The following is a 21036-nucleotide window of genomic DNA, read 5'->3' as shown; positions in this document are numbered from 1 at the left end:
CTCCCCCGTGCCTTCCCCGGCTTGTTCAAGGGCCAGCTTGCCCGGGCTCCACACAGCCGCGGGGTGCCCGGGCAAGCCAAGGGAAGGCATGGGGGTGTGGCCTAATATGCTAATGAGCTTCTGCTGTTGGGTGTGACCTATTATGCTAATGAGTTCCTGCTGGGCTTTTTCTACAAAAAAAGCCCTGGCTTCTGGTATGGCTATTTGTTGGGCAGGGCTTTTAATTAAGGGGGCGAGCCCCCGAAATGCCCCACCACAGCTACGGGCCTGCTCTATGAATGGCTTTCAATATTTTGTATTTCATGTTTCCTGAATTTCATGTTTCTACATCATCCAAAAGCAACTTGTAGAGTAAGTGTGGAAGTTCTGTTGTGACAGACAGCAGAGCACAGGGGAGCAGGCAACACAACAGGCATTGCTAGCCTAAGCTTGAAATATGCAAAGCTTCTTTCCATTGAGATACTTTTCAGAGAACAGCTCCAAAGAAATTCAAGCAGGTATTTGTAACAAACTTATACTTACCACGCTAAGAACTTTATCCTCCATTTCAGCTACATGACAATCCTAGGAAAAAAGAAAGTAATTTACTTCAAGAACTGTGTGTGGCAACAACAGACTGGCACTTCTAAATTGCTCAGTAAAAGATCTGAGCAATACTGCCAAGACCATAATACCTGGATACAACATGCCATCAGATTTCTCTGAAAAAGAAGCCAAAATACATGCAGGAACAGACTTGCTCACACACGTCAGATACTCTGCTTGTGCAAGCAGCTTGTGCAAGAGCCTTTCACAAGGAAATTCAAGCTGCAGCCGAATAATTCGTTTTGCGAGCCCAACATTGTTCACAGTTAATTCCTGCAATATCTCAGACTCCTACTTGCTGCTTGTGCAATGGAGAAACATGTGGTCTCCTATGCTGCATGCGTAGCCATCTGATCACAACTTTATTGACAAAAGAATACAGCAGTTTGCTGAACAAACCACCACATTCCTTCTTAACATGAATTCTAAAAACAACACTTATTTTCTTCCAAATTTTGACAATCGTAGCCGCTGCAATTTGACCCAGGGTCTTTGCTTATTAAAAATTTATGTTCTCCAAAAGACACTATTAAAAGTGTTCAAGCCAGCAAAGTCTAAAAGTAAACAAAGCATTATTTACTCAGTCAAAGTATAAACCGCTGAATTAAAGCGGGCTTACTGAGAAGATTACATTGTTGCCTGGAATTTTGAAGGGATGCCTAAGCAAAGTTTTCAAAGCATACTTTCTAGTTTAATTGTATGCAGGACTTTAAATATGTATCTAACACAAGATGAGACCACATCATCAAACAAATCCTATAATAGTTGTGGTCGCCTGCAAGACAATGGTTAGGTAGACACTATTCACGAACATACCAATGTATGTAGTTTCTGGTAATAAAGCTTCAGCAGCCCTTATTCCAACACTGGACCGGGGGGGGGGGCAGTTCCAAGCCCAAATCACTACACATTAATAGTTAGGGACTATTAATAGCACTTGTACGTGAACAAATCCTTCATTGAATCTGGCTAAAAACTACACCACACAAGGATATAGAATAATTGTGTGACTGCCAGGCACTAGGTTCCGTAATGCAGAGAAGATTAATACTTCTTTTAAAACAAATTAATAGAGTGGTTGAGTAAATAATTCCAGAAACCATTGCGTGGAAATAAAACAAAAAGGTATCTGCTGTGGGGGAGAAGAACAACAAAACCTGGCAACAGTCTTCATGCACCTGCTTCCCCTAATGATTTAAAAATCCCCAAGACACCAATTTACTTCTGTTACCAAGCTGCCCGCAGATTAATGAACATCCACTTCTCCACACCCACTTTTGCTTTCCTTTGAGGAAGGTGAAAGAATGACACACAAAACTTTAACTGACCTTCTGGACAGTGGTGGTCAGATCCAAGCAGAGTTGAATGATTTTGTTCTTTGTTGTGGAAAAATCGGCTATCCCAGTAAATGGAGTCCTGTGGTACAACAAAGATACCTTTACAAAAGAAGAGGCCACTCAAAGGTTGCTGTTACCCACCAGCTTAGCATATACACACTGGCCTTCCATGAGTGCCATAGTGGATATGCTCCCCCCCCAACCACCAGGGTGCTAACCTGCAATACACAAATTGGTTTGGTTTATTAGCCAACCATTATTCGGGGTTGCCACCTACTACTCCTTCCTTGCCAGAGCTCAGGGGATGACTATACAAGTAAGATTTTAGTACAGCATAAAACTCCCTTCACTTCATGCTGTGCTCTGCCAAGAGGCAGAAACTTCTGCGACAGGCACATGTGAGTTAAAGGAGCCTCAGCGACACTCTTCCAAGCCCTTTGGATCTCAGAAAAGGCTTGAGAGGAACAAGGCCCCAGTCTGTGCTGCGATTTGGAGAAGAAAATGAGAACCTGAGAGAGAGGGAATGAAGTTCTAAATCATGCCTGTCTCAGACATTACTGGCCTCAATATTGTGGGTGGGCAGGGGGAAAAAATTGCCCACTCCTTTAACTACGGTTGCCAAGTCCCTTTCACTCGCTGGGGCAGGACGTCCCCAGAGCGGGAAGTGACATTGCTCCCCATTCCCCTCAAAACACTGACATCGCACATGACATACCTGTGTCATTCAGAAGTGATGTTGGCACACTGGTGGCAAAACTTTGTGGTAAAATCAGCATCAAACGATAGAGTTTTGCCTAAAATCCAGAGTGTCATCCTCTCCGACATTGCCAACATGCCAATGTCACTTCTGAGTGATGCAGGCGTGAATGCAACATTGCTGGGGGGGGGGGTTCCTCCCAACTGGCCGGTGGCAACAGGAACCCACAAAAGTGGGGGATCCTCCACCCCCACCAGGCAAATGGCAACCCTACCTTTAACTACAGTTCCCTTTGAATTCTCACAAAGAAGCAAATGGCATTCATTAACTTGTGGGAGAAAAGTAAACACTCAGGAGCACTTTTCTAGACTACTGATAAACAACACTTTCGTTTTGGCACAGAAATCAAGGGATAAAGCTTTAATGAATGCAAAATGCTGCAGTGTTTGTCTTGTGAACAATTTACCTCCAATGGATATTTATAAAAACCTGCCAAGTGACAAAAAATCCACCAGAATATTGATCAGTCTAGAGCTACACTAGTAAAATCTTGATATATTTATTAGTTTATACCCTGTGTTTCACTCCAGTGGAGACCCCAAAGCAGCTTGAATTTTTCTCATTTCTTCCATTGTACCCTCACAACAATCCTGTGAGGTAGGTTAAGGCGGAGAGTGTGTGATGGGCCCAAGGTTACTCAGCAAGTTTCCATGGCAGAGTGGGGATTTGAACCTGGGCCTTTCAGAACCCAGTCTCACATTAAAATTACTCTGGAACTGAGTTAGATTAGCCAATTTTACCTCAGAAATAAAAATTTAAGAGTGTTTCTTTATTTCCATATGAACTCCACTAATAATCCTCTATAATGGTGCACTCTTGTCTAACATGGGGATGCCTGGTAATTACTTTTTTAACCTTTTAACACAGTTTGCAAGCTTACCTCAGTACTGAAAAGGATAATTATGGCTTTCCTTAAACACAGCTTTGGGGAGCTGTTGAGAAAACCCTCACCCACTAATTTTAGAGGGCCAACCAAGAGGGAGCAACCAGAATGGGCCACAACTCATATTAGAATTGAAAATGAGTAACTGGTGGAATGGTTACTAACTGCAAACAATAGGAAAGACTGTGATGGAAGCAGCAAACAGCCACAGAAGAAATCCAATTCCTTGCTAGAAACAATGCTTATTTCGGGCAGACAGCTACATTATTTGGTTTACACTCTCACAGTTTATGCACTTCCTGTCCCACACACTTGGTTCTTATGGACAGACAGCAGGATGTGAAAAAAATTGTTTTATCTCCATCCCCAAACAAGGCCCCAACTGTGACATTATCTGCTCCGGTACTTGTCAGCTTCCACGATAGCTGTCAACAGAGCATCCCACTAACTTCAGGAAGGAGATGAAGGCACAGTTCTCATCTCTTACCTCCTTCTCCCAGTTCTTTTTATCATACAGATGGAAAACAGAAAATTCAGTCTAAATTGTGACTGACTACATTTATGTTTTATTCTGGGTATAAACTTTTATGTGCACGTCACGCACACTTCTTCAGCTACACATGTGCACACAAAAGCTTATACCCATAATAAAGCTTTGCTGGTCTTAAAAGGTGCCACTGGACTCAAAACTTTGTTCTGCTGATTCAGACCAACACAGCTACCCACCTGAATCTACATTTATGTTGTTTATAAGTAATTGGGGTCAAAATGTATATGAACTGGAATACTTCCATGTAATCTGTCCTCAGGATAACATATGGGAATACACTTAAAAGCACAAGATAATGTTAAAACATCCCAGGGAGGCAAGTAAGGAGACACTGGCTTCACTCTCGTCTGCCTTGGCAAGGTGCAGCAGAAAAGAGAATTCAGGCCAACTATGAAGCCTAAAACATACGGATTATCTTTCCAGGGCTTTTTTGTTTGTTTTTAAAAGCATATATACAGTAAGATCATTACCTGTCCAGCCATGTCAACAAAGCCTTAGCAGAGCCAATAAGCTCCACCACTGAAGTAAGGAATTCATTAGGGGGTTTGCGCAAGGTATTTCCATCATAATTTGAACTTTTCCTCCGGCTGCTGATGTAGTTTTGCAGATTATTGGAAGAAGCTCGTAGTTTAAGAACCAGGTTCTTCATGTTGTCTGTTTCAAGGCCATAATTCTATAGAAAATATTTGTTAAAAAGAGCAAGAATAAGCATGATAACTTCTCTCATCCCTCAAAACATGAGTCAGGCCACCATATGAATGTAATCATAGTTTTCACTGGCCACATGAGTTCTTCATATCCTAGCTCAGCTTCTACACATGCATTCAATGTGTGCTTGAAACTCAAAGGGAAAATTTCAGTTTTGGGCATTACACCAAAAACATAAGTCATTACTCTGATCTTTTCTCATCTTCTGATCAGCTTAGCTAAAAGCTACCTTGGTTCTGACTTGATTGCATTGTGAAAGGCTAATATAGTCCTTATCCAAAATGATCACATAAGAAGGCAAATTCACTCAGATGCCTCCAACGAATTCTCAGGTGTGGACTTGGTTTTTGCTGAATGGCAAAAGTATAGAATCAAACCCTAGTACCGGCACTAAAAACTCAACACGTATTATGCAAACTCCTGTTCAATTTCATTTACAATCAAATGTGAAAGGCTAATATAGTCCTTATCCAAAATGATCACATAAGAAGGCAAATTCACTCAGATGTCTCCAACGAATTCTCAGGTGTGGACTTGGTTTTTGCTGAATGGCAAAGGTATAGAATCAAACCCTAGTACTGGCACTAAAAACTCAATGCGTATTATGCAAACTCCTTTTCAATTTCATTTACAATCAAGGGAAATCAATTTAAATTGATCTGGGTGGCCCTTATGAGGGCAACGAAGAAAGGGTAGAAATGTTATAAACTAAATAAATACATTACCAAGGGGAGAAGACCCGTTTCAACCATTGGTTTAAATCAAGTTTTCAGTTTGCAATTAATACATCGTAACTGGTTGTTATGAACAAAACATATTGATTGACAACTACAAAAATCCTTTATACCCCCCCATGGGGCATATGCATGCCACTTGGAGACAAGGGATGCAATGGTGAAATTCTGTTTGATTGATTCTGTGTTCACATGCATGGATACTGCACAAGATGCCTTGCTTGAAGGAAAAGCCACAATTCAGAGGTAGACTATACACAAAAATAGTACAGCAGTAGTAATTACTAGGCAAAACATTGCTTCTTTGTGTGATAACCCACCCCCAAATACCAAACTGGCTGGTTGATAAACAGTCAGACTTTCCCACAAGAATAAACACATGAGGAATCATGTATTTAATGCTTGCTTCAAATAAAATGGCTTCAGCTCAGTGTGTTTGATAGAGCTGGACTGAGTTCAAACTCATGGGCAGAGTCTGAAAGATGTATGGGCTTAGCTGGCTTGCATTGCATTCAGTTTTATTATTGAATCCCCACTAGCATTTCTACTGGGACAAGAGGGAGGAGGGGTCATCTTTGACTCTTGAAAAGGCTGAATCAGGCACTGTGAGACCCACATGGGCAAAAGGTTATGCAAGATGGGAAAGTAGGGTTGTCAGGTCCTACCTGGCATCTGGCGGGGGGCTCCTAGATCCTTCTCGAGATTGTCTGCCACACACGCAAAGCACGTGTGGCGCAATGATGTCACCCCAGAAGTGACGACATTGTGTCACTGAAACTCTAGTTTTTGGGCAGAACTCTATGGTTTTTGCCTTCAAAACCATAGAGTGTGCCCAAAAACTCGAGTGTCACCCCCAACATCAGTGACAAGATGACATCACTTCCGAGTGATGTCACTGCATTGGGGACATCACACAGCGACATCCCTGTTTGAGGGAGGGGTTTCTCCCACCGGTCAGCTGGCTGGTGGCAGATCAAAGCCCCCAAAAGCGGGGGAACCCCCACTGGGACCTGGGAACCCTATGGGGAACAGGAGAATTGGGCAAGATCAGCCCTCTTCCCTCTTGTATCAACAGGAAAGGTGGTAGGATCCAATTCTTAATTCTAAATCAAGTGTTTTTTGGTGAAGTTAAAATTATGATTTTTTTTTAAAAAAGAATCAAACGAATAAGATTAACACTGGAGTTTTAATTAAAACATTCATCATAATCCTTATTTATAATTCACCTGGAAATTAAAAGATTCTAGTTATTATGATATATCTTATCGAGGAAGCCAAGGAACAAGTGAGATGATAGGGATAAACACAGGACATGACAGAAATACTTTGACTTTTTAAAAAAACTGCTACATAAGTTGTTGCCTTGCTTAGCCTCAATTACAGAACATTAACTGGACAACTCCATTACACAGCACTAAGAAAGGGAAAATATTTTTAAAATACTAGTGCTTCAAAGTACAAAACAGGCCACCACACAGAACACCACACAGAGAGAGTTAAGGTATTGGTCATACTCCTGGAGGCTAGTTTTGGCTTTTCGAAGGGTCAATTGTTAAGGTCAATGAAAACTTGCAAATTTAATTTGAGCTGAAGAGAACAGAGCCTCCCTCCACCCCAGCACATGGACGCACGCACACACACACACACACACACACACACAGAGAGAGAGAGATAAATAAATGCATATACATCAGGTAGTGATAAAAACAATTCTGCCTGCAAGTTTTAAAAACCATTCTCAGCACACAGCTGGAGAAACAGCTTCCTAACATTTGAGCATTAATCCATCTGTCAATAAACAAGAACAAGAATTTAAAAGCAGCAGGAACATAAATCTAGTACCTATCAAACATACACACAAGTATACAAGACATAATTCCAATGAGGATCTTGCATCTGAGTTTTTCCCATTGCATTCCACAGAAGCTATGAAAACATTCTTATACCACTTCCCCCATCACCCCCTCCAAATGGTTGACTGAGTTCTTGCAGCTTCACATACCGTCAACCATGTATGATTTTTTAAAAGTGTAATTCTGTTGCTAATGGGTCAGGGAGCTCAGAAGAACATCCTCTCCAACAGAGGGTGAAATATACAGCTCTACTTTTATGTGAGCTACAGTTGGTCAAGTAAGTTACAACAAACTCATGGGCTGTAGTCACACTGGAGGCTTGGCGTGACGCCTACCTTGCCTGTTCCGTGCTCGCTTAGTTGGTCCCTTGCCGTAATGTTATGTTAAATAGTTAATAAAGGGGTCCTTGTTTACTTCCAAACTGTTGTCTGTCTCGTAATTCCAACTGGGGGGGGCAAATAAGCTCCGGAGAAATTTCACCAGGCCTTCAGCAACTTCCACCCCACCGATGACCTGACCATGAATCAATCCACACAAGAAGTACATTTTCTAGAAACCACTGTACAAACACACAATGGAAGCATATAAACCACCTTATATGGGAAGCCTACTGATTGCCAAACATATCTATACACCTCCAGTCACCATCCTAAACACACCAAACAATCCACTGTATACAGCCAAATTCTATGCTACAGCCACATCTGTTCTGATCCATCACAAAGAGACTCTCACCTGCAGTATCTACAACAGGCATTTCCAGAATCACAGTACCTACCTGAAGTAGTAAGGAAACAGATCAACAAAACCAGACTGATACAAAGGGATAACCAGCAACAAGACACTACACCAAATGACAGGTCCAAATGAAACAAGAACAGAACATCACTGGTGGTCAGATACAGCTCTCAGTTCAAACCAGTTCAACAAATCATTAATGACCTATGCTGGTCAATGATACTTCTCTCACACAGGCATTGGGAGGCAAACCTTTTCTTGCCCACAGAGAGCCTCCTAGTCCTAGAACAGTGGACCTCCCCCCAGGGCTGAACCGGGTCACAGGATTCTTATCTCACCACAGATGCTCGTTTTCTGTCCCTAAGCATTTCTCCCCTGCCCTAATCAAGCTTTTGTGTTTTGCACTGTTTCATGCACTCTGACTCCTTTCTTTGCAACACCCCTACCATCTTCAGACTGGTAGGTAAGGACTCAGTGATCTCCATGCCTAATTTTGTTGGTCTCTAAGGTGCTATTGGATTTGACAATAAAGCTACCCTCTGAAAAATACTTTGGCCAAGATGCGAAAGCTGTATGTAACATCAACCATGGCTAGAATTCAAATGGTGTTATGCACAAATGGAAGGCACCTCCACTTGTGTGAGGGGGACCTCAATTTCCAATTATTCCTCTTTGCACCACATCCTATTCAAGAGGGTCTCCCAACCATGAAAGATGACTTTTGAGGATTAAAAATTGGAAAGATGGAAAATCTCCCCCAAGCGAGCAGAGCTCCAGCAAATATAAACTGAAACAGATTAAGACCTGCTGATTTTGATGCAAGGATTTGGACAGTACCAGTCAACTTTAGAAATGTATTTCTAGATTTCTTTAATTAAATGCCCTGAATCATCTTTACAAGGATGTGTTCTCACATTTCTACCTCTTTGACCTGAACACTACTACTTTTGGAAAGTAAGTAAGTAAGGAAATGAACGAGCAGAGCTCCAGCAAATATAAACTGAAACAGATTAAGACCTGCTGATTTTGATGCAAGGATTTGGACAGTACCAGTCAACTTTAGAAATGTATTTCTAGATTTCTTTAATTAAATGCCCTGAATCATCTTTACAAGGATGTGTTCTCACATTTCTACCTCTTTGACCTGAACACTACTACTTTTGGAAAGTAAGTAAGTAAGGAAATGAAGCCAGAGGAAAGTAGGAAGTTAACAGGATGTGTGAGTCAATGACAGTCACTCACCTGAGCTAAGCATCACTCAGGCCTAGAACCCTGCAGTCTGGCACTTTCTCCAGGCTTCCTCCATTAACATTATATAGGACAATGTTCATTCAGCTGAATTTTTGAACAACTATAGCAAGTAACTTTGATATAAAACAAATGAGGGGTTTTTTAAGCTGTATGTAACATCAACCATGGCTAGAATTCAAATGGTGTTATGCACAAATGGAAGGCACCTCCACTTGTGTGAGGGGGACCTCAATTTCCAATTATTCCTCTTTGCACCACATCCTATTCAAGAGGGTCTCCCAACCATGAAAGATGACTTTTGAGGATTAAAAATTGGAAAGATGGAAAATCTCCCCCAAGCGAGCAGAGCTCCAGCAAATATAAACTGAAACAGATTAAGACCTGCTGATTTTGATGCAAGGATTTGGACAGTACCAGTCAACTTTAGAAATGTATTTCTAGATTTCTTTAATTAAATGCCCTGAATCATCTTTACAAGGATGTGTTCTCACATTTCTACCTCTTTGACCTGAACACTACTACTTTTGGAAAGTAAGTAAGTAAGGAAATGAAGCCAGAGGAAAGTAGGAAGTTAACAGGATGTGTGAGTCAATGACAGTCACTCACCTGAGCTAAGCATCACTCAGGCCTAGAACCCTGCAGTCTGGCACTTTCTCCAGGCTTCCTCCATTAACATTATATAGGACAATGTTCATTCAGCTGAATTTTTGAACAACTATAGCAAGTCTTTGATATATAAAACAAATGAGGTTTTTTTTAAGTATACCATTCTGTATTATGTTCAGCTTTCACACTAAGTCAATAATTTTTTCCCTAGCAGCAAGGACAATTTTGTACACAGCATCTCAGAACCTCCTTTGGCATCAGCACACACAGTGACTTTCATCTCACACCACTCACTGGATCCGTTTTCCTACACCATCTCAACAACAGAAAGAAACACACCACTGGGAACACACCAAGGTCAAACATTCCTTTCTTGTTAATCATTAACTTGACTAGCTGTGGATCAAATTGCTTTCCACAAAGTTCCTTAAGCTTGTTCCAGTTTATACAGACACAACAGTGTAAACTATGTCTACATATCAGAACAAAGAAATGAGAATAACGTACGCCTGTGCCTTAAAATATAGCTTCATGGGTGATCTAAAACAAACAACAGCAGCAACATACCAACAGTCCAAATACGATTCACCACGTACATTGCGCTTCAAACAAGAGCAGTTCTTAGCAATCTATCTTTGGCATCTTTACAGCAGTCCTTCAGTTCTTCATATTACAGGAGGAACTAAAGCTTGACTTGCCCCTAGAGACATCCAGCAAGTTCATGGCAAAGATCTGACCTGGAGTCTCCCAGGCATAATGCTAAGGCTTTTTTTTAAGTCTCCTGCTCAGCAACTCAGTTACCAGGAAGGGCACTTTGAAAGTGGTGTCAGAAGTGAAGAATCACAGCATCCTAATTCACCCACACCCCCATGGTCCTCCTGCATGTCCCGATACTACAGCCCTTGTTCTGCACCCTCTTTTTTTTTACTCGTTTGAAAATGGGGGGGGGGAATTGAGCAATTCTATTGACTGACAGTTCAAGCGTCCATACACTAAAGGAGTGCATTTTAGAACTTTGGCACCCACTATTCAATTATATATAAGGAGAGATAGAGTTGGAAGAGGCCATACAGACCACCTAGTCCAACCCCCTGCCCGATGCAGGGTCAGCCTAAAGCATCTCCGACAAATATTCGTCCAGCCTCTTCTTGAAAGCTGTCAGTGAAGGGGAGCTAACCACCTCTCTAGGCAGCTGGTTCTACCTTTGAACCACTCTGACCGTGAAAAAGTTTTTCCTACTATCCAGCCAATACCTTTCTGCATGTAATTTAAACCCATTGTTTCGGGTCCTATCCTCTGCTGCCAACTGGAACAGCTCCTTGCCCTCCTCCAAAAGACAGCCTTTCAAATATTTAAAGAGAGCAATCATGTCCCCCCTCAACCTCCTCCAAACTAACTGTTCCGGAGGCCCTAAGCCTTTCCTCATAGGGCTCAGTCTCCAGAACCCTGATCATCCTTGTCGCTCTCTTCTGCACCCTCTCGATTTTGTTCACATCCCTTTTGAAGTGAGGCCTCCAGAACTGCACACAGTACTCAAATTGTGGCCTGACCAAGGCAGTATACAGAGGGACTATGACCTCCTACGATTTCAATGCTATGGCCCTTTTAATACAACCCAAGACTGAATTGGCCTTTTTGCCACCACACCACACTGACTGCTCATATTTAGTTTACAGTCCACCCTTACCCCAAGATCTCTTGCGCATACACTACTCCCCAGAAACGTATACCCCATCCAGTATTTGTGCTTGACATTTTTGTGGCCCAGATGTAATAATGTGCATTTATCTTTGTTGAATTGCATCTTGTTTGCATCTGCCCACTTCTCCAGAGTATTCAGGACTTGTTGGATTTTAACTCTATCTTCTTGGGTGTTTGCTACTCCTCCCAATTTGGTATCATCAGCAAATTTAATGAGTAGACCTTCTACCCCTTCATCCAGATCACTGATAACAAATATTGAAAAGTACCGGGCCCAAAACCAAGCCCTGCGGCACTCCACTGGACACCTCCCTCCAATCTGATAAAACGCCACTGACCACCACTCTTTGGGGGCGGTCCTCTAACCAGTTCCCTATCCACCGAACTGTCCTATAGTCCAGTCCGCAATCTTCCAGTTTGCCCATCAGAATGTCATGGGGAACCTTATCAAAACCACATTTGCTTCCTTTCAGCCATCCCAATAACAGACTGCTTTCTAACAGAATTAACTTGCACACAGGCGTATTTTATTTAAAATATGTGTAAGTGTAATGGATAAGTAAATGCATTATCGAAATATAAAACATCATTGTTGAACGTAATATAAAGCAAAAAGTGTCCTTAAACTGCTCCGGAGTCCCCTATTTCTGATTCCAGAACACAGATCCATGTTTTAAAAGTTTACATAAAAGATACTGAAGACACTAAACAGGTGCAGTCCCAGCTAAGGCCCATATGGGGGAAAGGGTGAATTAAAAGTGCTCCACACAAATAGATACTGTTTTGTTTATTGCATCAGCTAGCTTGAAATGAAGCATTTTTATACAAATACACCTCTATGACATATACTATATCGTACCTGAACACCCACAAAGGATGTTAAGAGGTGATGAAGGATACAGCCCACCCATACCCTTTCCTGTTCTCTACCCCCAACCGAAGGGGAAGACGTTTCAGCTAACCTACAGGAACATTCTGACGCATTAACTTGAGCTGCACCACACAGAAAAAAAGAACTAGGATGAAGGCCAAAATGTGCATCTATGAAGGAAATTAGGAGGAAATTGTAGAAGATAGGACAAAGTTTTGGGTTCTGGCAGATATTCAGCTCTCTCAATTTTGTTGTTAAATGAGACAGAAAGGGAGAATGCTCTTGGGTGCATACCATGTCCATTATTCCAGACATCAGTGTGTATAGTAATTATACTATTTTACCAGATGCTTCTTGCTCGTATGATATGACCATCCCAATGCCAGAATGGTGGATCACATTTCAAGTTCCTTAAATTGAAACATACTTCCTTGGCACCACTTTTGTTTAAGTGTTATGATTTTGCAATTGTGAAACTGCTGATATGGGAAATATTTAGGCCAGCTGTTTCAAACAGAAAGTTTATCATAGGTCTCACTCGCTCCCAACTCCAATTTTATCAAACACAAACCACTTCTGTTCCTTCCTTCTGAAACAAGAGCATATTTTATACCAGGAGTCAAAAGCTCTGCCCATTTTAAGAAGAATACACTCAAATACAAGAAGAGCTACATAATGAACGGAATGTAGCCCAGTAAGGCAAAAGGGTGGCAGAGCATTCTTTCCCACCATTCTCACTGATGAAACTGTATATACTGTTGGCAGTGATTCATAGAATGTGAACCAGCACATAGAGTGAGGCCCTATCATAAAGTAAACTGTATCCAACACAATACCACTACTGCAGTGGGGAATTTTTTTAAAGGCACCAAGAGAAAATGAATATCCTAACATACTTATGAATGACCTGTACTGACCTGCATTCACCTCCTTTCATGAATCCTCCACTTTTCAATTTTGCTATGTTATCAAGATCACAGGATTTATACGACTGTCAGACAAGACAGGGGGAGGGGGAGAAAGTTGCTCTTTTAAAAGCTCAATCAACATTCTCCACTTAAGTAATGCTTCACTCAAAACCATCTGTCTTAAAGAGAAACTTGCTTATTTTTAAAATCTATCCGTTTCCTTCTAGATTTGAAGGACTGTTAGCTCATAAATTTATTTATTTACTTATTGTATTGGATTTCTAGTCCGCCCTTCCCTTCTAAGCAGGGCTTTTCTGTATGTTTCAGGCTTGGTGGCTGAGCCTGGCTGCTTCCCCTTGTAATAAAAAGTAATTATAAAAAATAATTATACAATAATTTGAATAGTTAAAAACATAATACAATTAATAAAAGCTACAGCAAACAATATGGCGATCAAACACAATTTATAGATCTCTAAATGAACTGTGGGCTCTGTGTTCATTATCATTTTCCCCATTTTGTAATGTTTATGCTTCTGTGGCCCTAATAGGCCTCAGGGTGGGCTTTTTATTAGCTTAGAGAATTTTTTTCCTTATGAGGGAGGAAGGACTCCTGAAGGGAGCAGGTCAGAGATGGGCATGGACAGGAAAAATGGAGGTCCGTGCAGGTTCATGACTTTCCCAATTTGCAAACCAGTTCATGAGGTCCATGATGGGTACAACCCACAAGTGGGCTCGGGAGGCATTTAAACGACTTCTGAACTCTTTTGTAGGGCTCCGATGGACCACCCCAACAGACCAAATGGACCGGCAGAAAAAATCATGTTCCATGGGCAGTCTGTCAAAACTGCTAATGTATGGACCGGGCAAATGAACCATGAACTGGGCCCTGGTTTGTCATGAAATTAAATCCATGGACCGGTCCATGCCCATCCCTACAGCAGGATGCATGATTGGCTGCTGCCATTTTTGAAGGAAATGGCAACCAATCCTGAATCAGGGGCAAGAATCGGAGCGTGACAGGCAAAACCCTCCTTCTCTAAGGCTCTGTGCACACTTTCCTGGGATTGGTAAGCAGAGGGGCTGCTGCCACTAGGAGGTGCACCCACATGTTGGGGAGGCATGGGTCAGGCCATCTTGTTTTAGTCAAGGACAGTTAAGTTCAGATCCATCAAGGAGCCTGCATGCGGGGAGGGCGGGGTAGAAATGGAATTAATTAAATAAATAAATAAATAAATAAATATTTGTTTGTCTACGGTTAGTAACCATAACCCTATTAGTGTGCTCATTTCTTTTGTACTTTGATTTTCTATTTTAAATGTAATCCATTAATAAAAGTTTTTCAAACTTTACAGGGGATTTTCTGTATGTTTCAGGCTTGGTGGCTGAGCCTGGCTGCTTCCCCTTGTAATAAAAAGGGTCTCTGCCAAGGGAATCAAAGGACAAAGGAAGGGGTAACCTTGTCCCCCTTCAAAAAAGCAAATCCTCCAAGTCCAGGTTGGAGGCAATGGCTTACCACACTCACCCAATGGTTGAGCACGGTGGGCAGGAAGGAAGCAGAAAAGGATGAGGGAGGGGCTCCGTGGCTGATTCATACCCCCTCCAGGGTCCCTGCTTCTGTGATAGCAGCAACTCAAGTCCAAAATACATGTACTGCAAGGTGCCTTACAGTGGCACCCTTGCAGTTACCACTGCCTCTAGCCAAGTGAGCAGACATCTGCTCAGCATTAAAGATGCCGACAAGCGCATGGACCTAATTCCATGCCTACAGACCTTCAAGCTCCTATCCTGATGTGCCAAAAACTCACGCTGCCTGTGCAACATATGTCACAGTCACTCACAGATGAAATTATCTTTTAAAGCTACAGGTTCATTAACGTTGCCGTGTTCCGCTTCCTCAGTACAATGGGGGAGTTAAGAACCTTCCCAAACATTCTCCTTCTGAAAGTCAGCAACAAAAGCCCTAATCCAGCTGATCATATTGCTAAGGTAGAGGAGCAATTAAGGGATCTAAGTAAATTCAGATCCGAGTGGGTGACCTATTTTTACACTGTCTGGCAAGAAGTTCACACAAAACACTAGAAAAGGCTGGGAAGGGACTTATACCTCACTTCTTCACTTGGTTTCGCGAAACATTACAGAGAAAGCTTTTAAATGTAGATGGCTCTTGAACCGTCTTTGAACTGTCTGATTCTGATTAGACCTAGAATATCATCCAACAGTGGTTCTCAAACAATTTGGTTGGGACCCAAAAGTGAGTTGTGATTCTCTGTCGGGTGAGAAATGAGGCCAGGAGGGAGGAGGAAGCACTGGCAAGAGCCTCAACGGCAAAATCAGGTTTGACTCTGCATAATGTGCAAAATGTCCATGAGAAACAGCCTGTTGCTCAATAATCCTATATGTTTAGAAATATTAAACAGGATATAAACTTCACTATAAAACTATGTTCCTTTTTAGAGCAGTGGGAGGAAGAAAGGGGAGCAACAGGAAGTTACTTTTTAAGTGGGCCCAAGAAGTATAGTATGTTTAGAGAAGAAGAAGAGAAGAGATTGGATTTATACCCCCTCCTTTCTCTACCCAAAGGAGTCTCAGAGCAGCTTACAATCTCCTTTCCTTTCCCCTCCCCACAGCAGGCACCCTGTGAGGCAGGTGGGGCTGAGAGAGCTCTGAGAGAACTGCTCCTGAGAGAACAGCTCTGAAAGAACTTGTGACTGACCCAAGGTCACACCAGAAGATGCCTGTGGAGGAGTAGGAAATCAAACCCGGTTGTCCCAGATTAGAGTCCACGCTCCTAACCCCTACACCAAACTGGTTCTCTCAGTCCCACTTGTAATACCTTACTATTAAACACAATAAGGAAGACAGGACACAGACATCCGTCCGCGAAAGAAGCCCAGCAGTGATATCAAAGGCAAAGTATGATCGTCCTCACAGTCGCCACATGATTACTTTATACATGCCAGGGAGGTACAAGCAATTCAAAATCTAAATTATATAATGGCCATCCATAAAGTGAACACATGAAACTGCCTTTTTATAGAAGCAATATTGCCTATATGACTGGCAGAGGCTCTCCAAGTTTTCAGGTTTTTCATACCACCTACTAAGCCTTTTAACTGGAGATCCAGGAACTGAACCCATATGCAAAGCAGTTTATAATGCCCACCATCTAAGTTAAAAAGATGGGGAGCTAAGAAGAGGAGTAACAGAGGAAGCTGCATCAAAGGATCACTACAGAGCTGCAACAGGTAATAATAGATGGATGGGGAAAATGAGTCATTCATGGCAGTCAGACTCACAGTGTACTCCACAATTCTGGTAGGTACCGCATAACTGCAGAACACAAAGTCCCAAGAATTTCATTTTTTAAAAATCATGTATGACAGCTCACACATTTTAAAGGCTTATCTCAGAATCCAGAGAGGGCAAGGGGCTTGCAGGAGATGCACCTTCAGGTTTGTCCCAGTTCTTTCCTCATTCACATGAACAACGTGCGTGCAAAATTATACAAAATAGTTAAAGCAGTTGATTTCCGTAATTTAGAGAGGCTGTAGAAATTCTGCTTTTCTTTGCCCAGATCTTGGGTTTCTATGATGCAGAACATAATTCTTTAATCAGCAGAGTACACACACTTTTGATCATAAGGCTATCCCTGCATGAACCACAAATGTAACCATTTCAACTTAATTAGAGGGCAAAAGATTAGTAACAGTGATAATCCCAGCGGTTTCTTCGTCATTTGAGTATGCTGTATTCTGTGGTGTTCAGAGACTACTGAGAGAGGCTTACGAAATAAATTAGAAGCAAGCCAAAATGCAAACAGTACCCAAGCATAGCACAACCATCGAAAATACAGATTAGCTTGCAAGAAAAGCTTCCTGAAAGAGTTCAGTTTTTATGCTCGGGATTTCTAAAAAATCACCAGTGAGGGACCTGATGCAACCTATGAATGAGAATGTTCCATAATTTGGGGGAAAGCCTGCCCCTTTGCAGTCAACAACATATGAAGAGGAAATTAACCACAGATCTTGGGGGGGGGGGGGACATATAACTGGAGGGGCTCCCTAAGATACACATTGCCCTAAACAGCGCTTTTAACAGGTTCAGAAGCATGTCAGCAACCAAGAGAACAGAGTTAAGATCACAGTGGAACCTTGTCCATGACTTGTTCGTATGAAAAACGCTCCCCAGAATCCTGTGTGAACTGCGCTTCCATACCAGCTCCACAGGTAGTCCTCACTGTGCCCTTTATAGTAGGTTAACCAGGAAGTTTCCCAAACCATAGCAAATCCTGATGAGAGAACAGGAAACAGCCTAAAGGTAAAGGTTCCCTTGCTCAAAAACCAGTCGAGTCTGACTCTAGGGTTGCGGTGCTCATCTCCGTTTCAAAGCCGAAGAGCCAGCGCTGTCCGAAGACGTTTTTGTGGTCATGTGGCTGGCATGACTAAACACCAAGGCACACGAAACGCTGTTACCTTCCCACCGAAGTGGTACCTATTTATCTACTTGCAATTTCTTGCTTTCGAACTGCTAGCCTGCTCATCAGCAAAAGCCACTGGCACACAAGGGTATGCCTGCTGCAGCACAGGCTCTGAGACCAACTCCAGGCAGTAAACCTTGCTCTTCAGGGGCCTGTAACCCTATCCTGGACAAACAAAACCACAGTCCACCTCACTATCCCAATTTTCACCCTTCCATCATTCGCTAACATCCAGCAGAGAAATGCACTCAGGCAATCACTCATGGAATGCACCGTAACTGTGCTCAGCAGCAGCAACAACAAAAACAGCATGACTTCACATGAGTGGAACACCTGCTTCACAGCAAACTGTTTCTGTGTCCTCTTCCTTTCTGCAGATAGGACATGAGTTTGCACAACTTCTTCCTGGTTCACCCTTGAAACATTCTGCTGACTAAGCCCTTGAGGTACAGTACTCCTCTTTTGATAAACTATCCCAGCAGAGACAGGAAAGAGAGAACATTTCAGCATCACACCTTTACATTCACTCTGTTGACTGACCAATGCACAGAGGAGATCCACGGCCTCCAACACAAGCTCCTGATGTCCAATCCGGGTGATACCCAATTCTTCGAGATCCTGGTGTGAAATCTGCAGCAGCTGAGCCCCGTTTATCTTCTCTTGTTCAAATTTTTGAATATACTGCTGAAGACAATCATCCAGACCTATGGAAGAAGAAAAACAGTTATACTGTATTTCCATTTCTTTCATTTTAAAAAATATACATCCAACACATCATAGAAACAGACCTGGAAGGGATCTCAAGGGTCATCTAGTCCAACCCCCCTGCATAGTGCAGGAAATTCACAACTACCCCCACACACTCCCTCAGTGACTCCTGCTCTATGCCTAGAGAAAGGCAAAAAACTTCCAGGATCCCTGGCCAATCTGGCCTGGAAAAAAATTACTTCCTGACCCCAAACTGGTGATTGGCATTACCTTGGGCGTGTAAGAAAGGGCCATGAGAACTAAGCACTGATGCACCCCTTCCTGCCCTCCCTCTCATGATCTGCCTAAGTTCACAGAATCAGCATTGCTGTCAGGTGGCCATCTAGCCTCTGCTTTAAAAAAAAAAACCAAAAAGACAGCCCATCACCTCCCAAGGAAGCCTATTCCACGGAGGAACTGCTTTAACTGTCAGGAAGTTCTTTCTAATGTTTAGCCAATAATTCTTTTGATTTAATTTCAATCCATTGGCTCTGGTCTGACCTTCTGGGGCAACAGAAAATAACTGCACTCCATCCTCTATATGACAGCCCTTCAAATACTTGAAGATGGCTATCATATCACCTCTCAGTTGTTTCCTCCCCAAGCAAAACAGAGCCAGCTCCTTAAACCTTTCCTCAGAGACTTAGTCTTTATTCCCCTCACCATCTTCGTTGCCCTCTTCTGGGCACATTCCAGCTTGTCAACAACCTTCTTAAACTGTGGTGCTCAAAACTGAACACAATACTCTAACCAGAGCAAAATGATACCATCACTCTGCATGATCTGGACACTACTGTTGATGCTGCTCAAAATCACATTTGCCTTTTTTAGCTACCGCATTACACTGCTGACTCATGTTCACTATATGGTCTACTCTACTAAGACCCCTAGATCCTTTTTGCACATACTACTGCCAAGACAAGTCTCTGCCATAATATAGTTATGCATTTGGTTTTTCTGACCTAAATGGAGAAGTTTACATTTATCTCTACTGAAATTCATTTGTTTTAGCCCAGTTTTCCAGCTTGTCAAGATATATTGATTCAGCCTTCTGTTGTATTTGTCCCCCCCCCCCAATTCAGTATCATCTGCAAACTTAATGAGCATCCCCTCAATTCCATCCTCCAAGTCATTTATAAAAGTGCTGAACAGCAACGGGCCCTGGACAGATCCCTGAGGCAATCCACTTGTCACTCCTCTCCAAGAGGATGAGAAACCATTAACAAGCACTCTTTGGGTGCGATATGTCAACCAGTTACAGATCCACCTAAGAGTAATAGGATCCAAACCACATTTTACTAACTTACCAACAAGAATATCATGAGGAACCTTATCAAAAGCCTTTCTAAAATCAAGATAAACTATGTCTGTAGCATTCTCCTGATCCTACATGGTAGTAACTCTTTCCAAAAAGGAGACAAGGTTGGTCTGACATGACTAGTTTTTGAGGAACCCATACAGGCTCTTAGTAAGCGCAGCCATCCTTTCAAAATGCTTAGGTAAAGGTTTCCCTTGCTCGAAAGCCAGTCGAATCCAACTCTGGGGCACGGTGCTCATCTCCGTTTCCAAGCCAAAGAGCCAGTGCTGTCCAAAGACACTTCCATGGTCATGTGGCTAGCATGAGTGGACGCCGAGGTGCATGGAATGCTGTTAACTTCCCACTGAAGTGGTATGTATTTATCTACTTGCAATTTCTTGCTTTCAAACTGCTAGGTTGGCAGGAGCTAGGGCCAGAGATGGGACCTCACTCCGTCATGCGGCTCTCGGGTCTCAAACTGCTGAACTACAGACCTTCCAGTCTGCAGCTCAGCATCTTAACCACTGAGCCACCAGAGCTCCTCTAAATGCTTAAGGCCTGACTATTCAATGGTTTATTCTAAAACCTTTCCAGGACAGATTGGAAGTTACCTGGATCCTCCTTTTCCCCCTTCTTGAAGACGGGGACAACATTTGCCTGCCTCCAGTCTTCTGGTACTTCACCTGTTCTCCAAGCATTCTCAAAAATAATGGGCAGAGGCTCTGAAATTTTGTCAGCAAGTTCCTTTAGTACCCTCAGATGCAATTCATTTGGCTCTGAGGGCGTAATTTCATTTAGAAAAACTAGGTGTTTATGTGCCATCCCTACACCTATCCTAGGCTGCAACTCCTTTCCATCGTCATGTCTTCTCTTTTTGCCAGGTTGGACACCATTTCCCTTGCAAGAGAAGACTGAGACAAAGTAGAAATTGAGAAGCTCTGCCCTCTCTTCATCACCTGTTAAAATTTCACTTTCCTCTCCCTACAATGGGCCTACGTCTGCAGCTCAGCATCTTAACCACTGAGCCACCA

At 42.5% G+C, this 21036-nt stretch overlaps 1 protein-coding gene across 2 annotated transcripts in view; it reads right to left on the bottom strand.

The window, feature by feature from the left end:
* CNKSR3 (CNKSR family member 3) overlaps window positions 1-21036 on the bottom strand; it is a 112189-nt gene that overhangs the window by 35263 nt on the left and 55890 nt on the right. For both annotated transcript variants that reach the window (XM_015429668.1, XM_015429669.1), the window contains exons 2-5: window positions 18502-18665; window positions 4583-4785; window positions 1914-2001; window positions 523-564 (exon numbers count right to left, since the gene is read on the bottom strand). In XM_015429668.1, coding sequence (XP_015285154.1) covers window positions 523-564; window positions 1914-2001; window positions 4583-4785; window positions 18502-18665 — 497 coding nt within the window. The remainder of the gene's footprint in view (window positions 1-522; window positions 565-1913; window positions 2002-4582; window positions 4786-18501; window positions 18666-21036) is intronic.

The sequence above is a fragment of the Gekko japonicus genome, unplaced genomic scaffold, assembly GCF_001447785.1.
Source record: "Gekko japonicus isolate JY-2015 unplaced genomic scaffold, Gekko_japonicus_V1.1 scaffold651, whole genome shotgun sequence".
Classification (NCBI taxonomy): domain Eukaryota; kingdom Metazoa; phylum Chordata; class Lepidosauria; order Squamata; family Gekkonidae; genus Gekko; species Gekko japonicus.
Note: the sequence above shows the minus strand (reverse complement) of the source record. Positions and strands in the feature narration are given on the sequence as shown.